A 314-nucleotide genomic window follows, 5' to 3' on the forward strand; every position below is an offset into this window, starting at 1 on the left:
ACTACAAAAAAAACATTAAACGAAATAAACCATAATACAAAAAAAGTGACTACGAAACACACCTGTAGCAAGAGCTTCAAAGCCTCGGGGTCGTGAACCAGGCTGTCGCACCAGAATTTCCCGAGGAAGGAACGCGGCGCTGTGGCACAGGCAGTGGCGCAGAGGTCGGGCCGGACGTCGTACCCGTGTTGGATGCGACCCACGGTGTAGGGGAAGGACCCGCCGCCGTGGGCAAAGCAGACCTTCAGGCGTGGGAACTGTTGGGGAGGAAGGGAGGGATGGGAGTTAGTGGGTTATCTTCCTTGTTCTTAGGT

General features: G+C 54.5%; 2 protein-coding genes across 4 annotated transcripts in view; one reads left to right on the forward strand and one right to left on the reverse strand.

The window, feature by feature from the left end:
* The window catches only part of LOC119593389 (sorbitol dehydrogenase-like), an 18,464-nt gene that overhangs the window by 6,286 nt on the left and 11,864 nt on the right, over positions 1–314 (forward strand). The gene's annotated exons all lie outside the window — the stretch shown is intronic.
* The window catches only part of LOC119593390 (2-amino-3-carboxymuconate-6-semialdehyde decarboxylase-like), a gene marked incomplete at its 3' end in the record, with an annotated part of 9,355 nt that overhangs the window by 572 nt on the left and 8,469 nt on the right, over positions 1–314 (reverse strand). For all 3 annotated transcript variants that reach the window (XM_037942319.1, XM_037942320.1, XM_037942318.1), the window contains 1 exon segment: positions 63–257. In XM_037942319.1, coding sequence (XP_037798247.1) covers positions 63–257 — 195 coding nt within the window.

This window comes from Penaeus monodon, chromosome 32, assembly GCF_015228065.2.
Source record: "Penaeus monodon isolate SGIC_2016 chromosome 32, NSTDA_Pmon_1, whole genome shotgun sequence".
NCBI lineage: Eukaryota > Metazoa > Arthropoda > Malacostraca > Decapoda > Penaeidae > Penaeus > Penaeus monodon.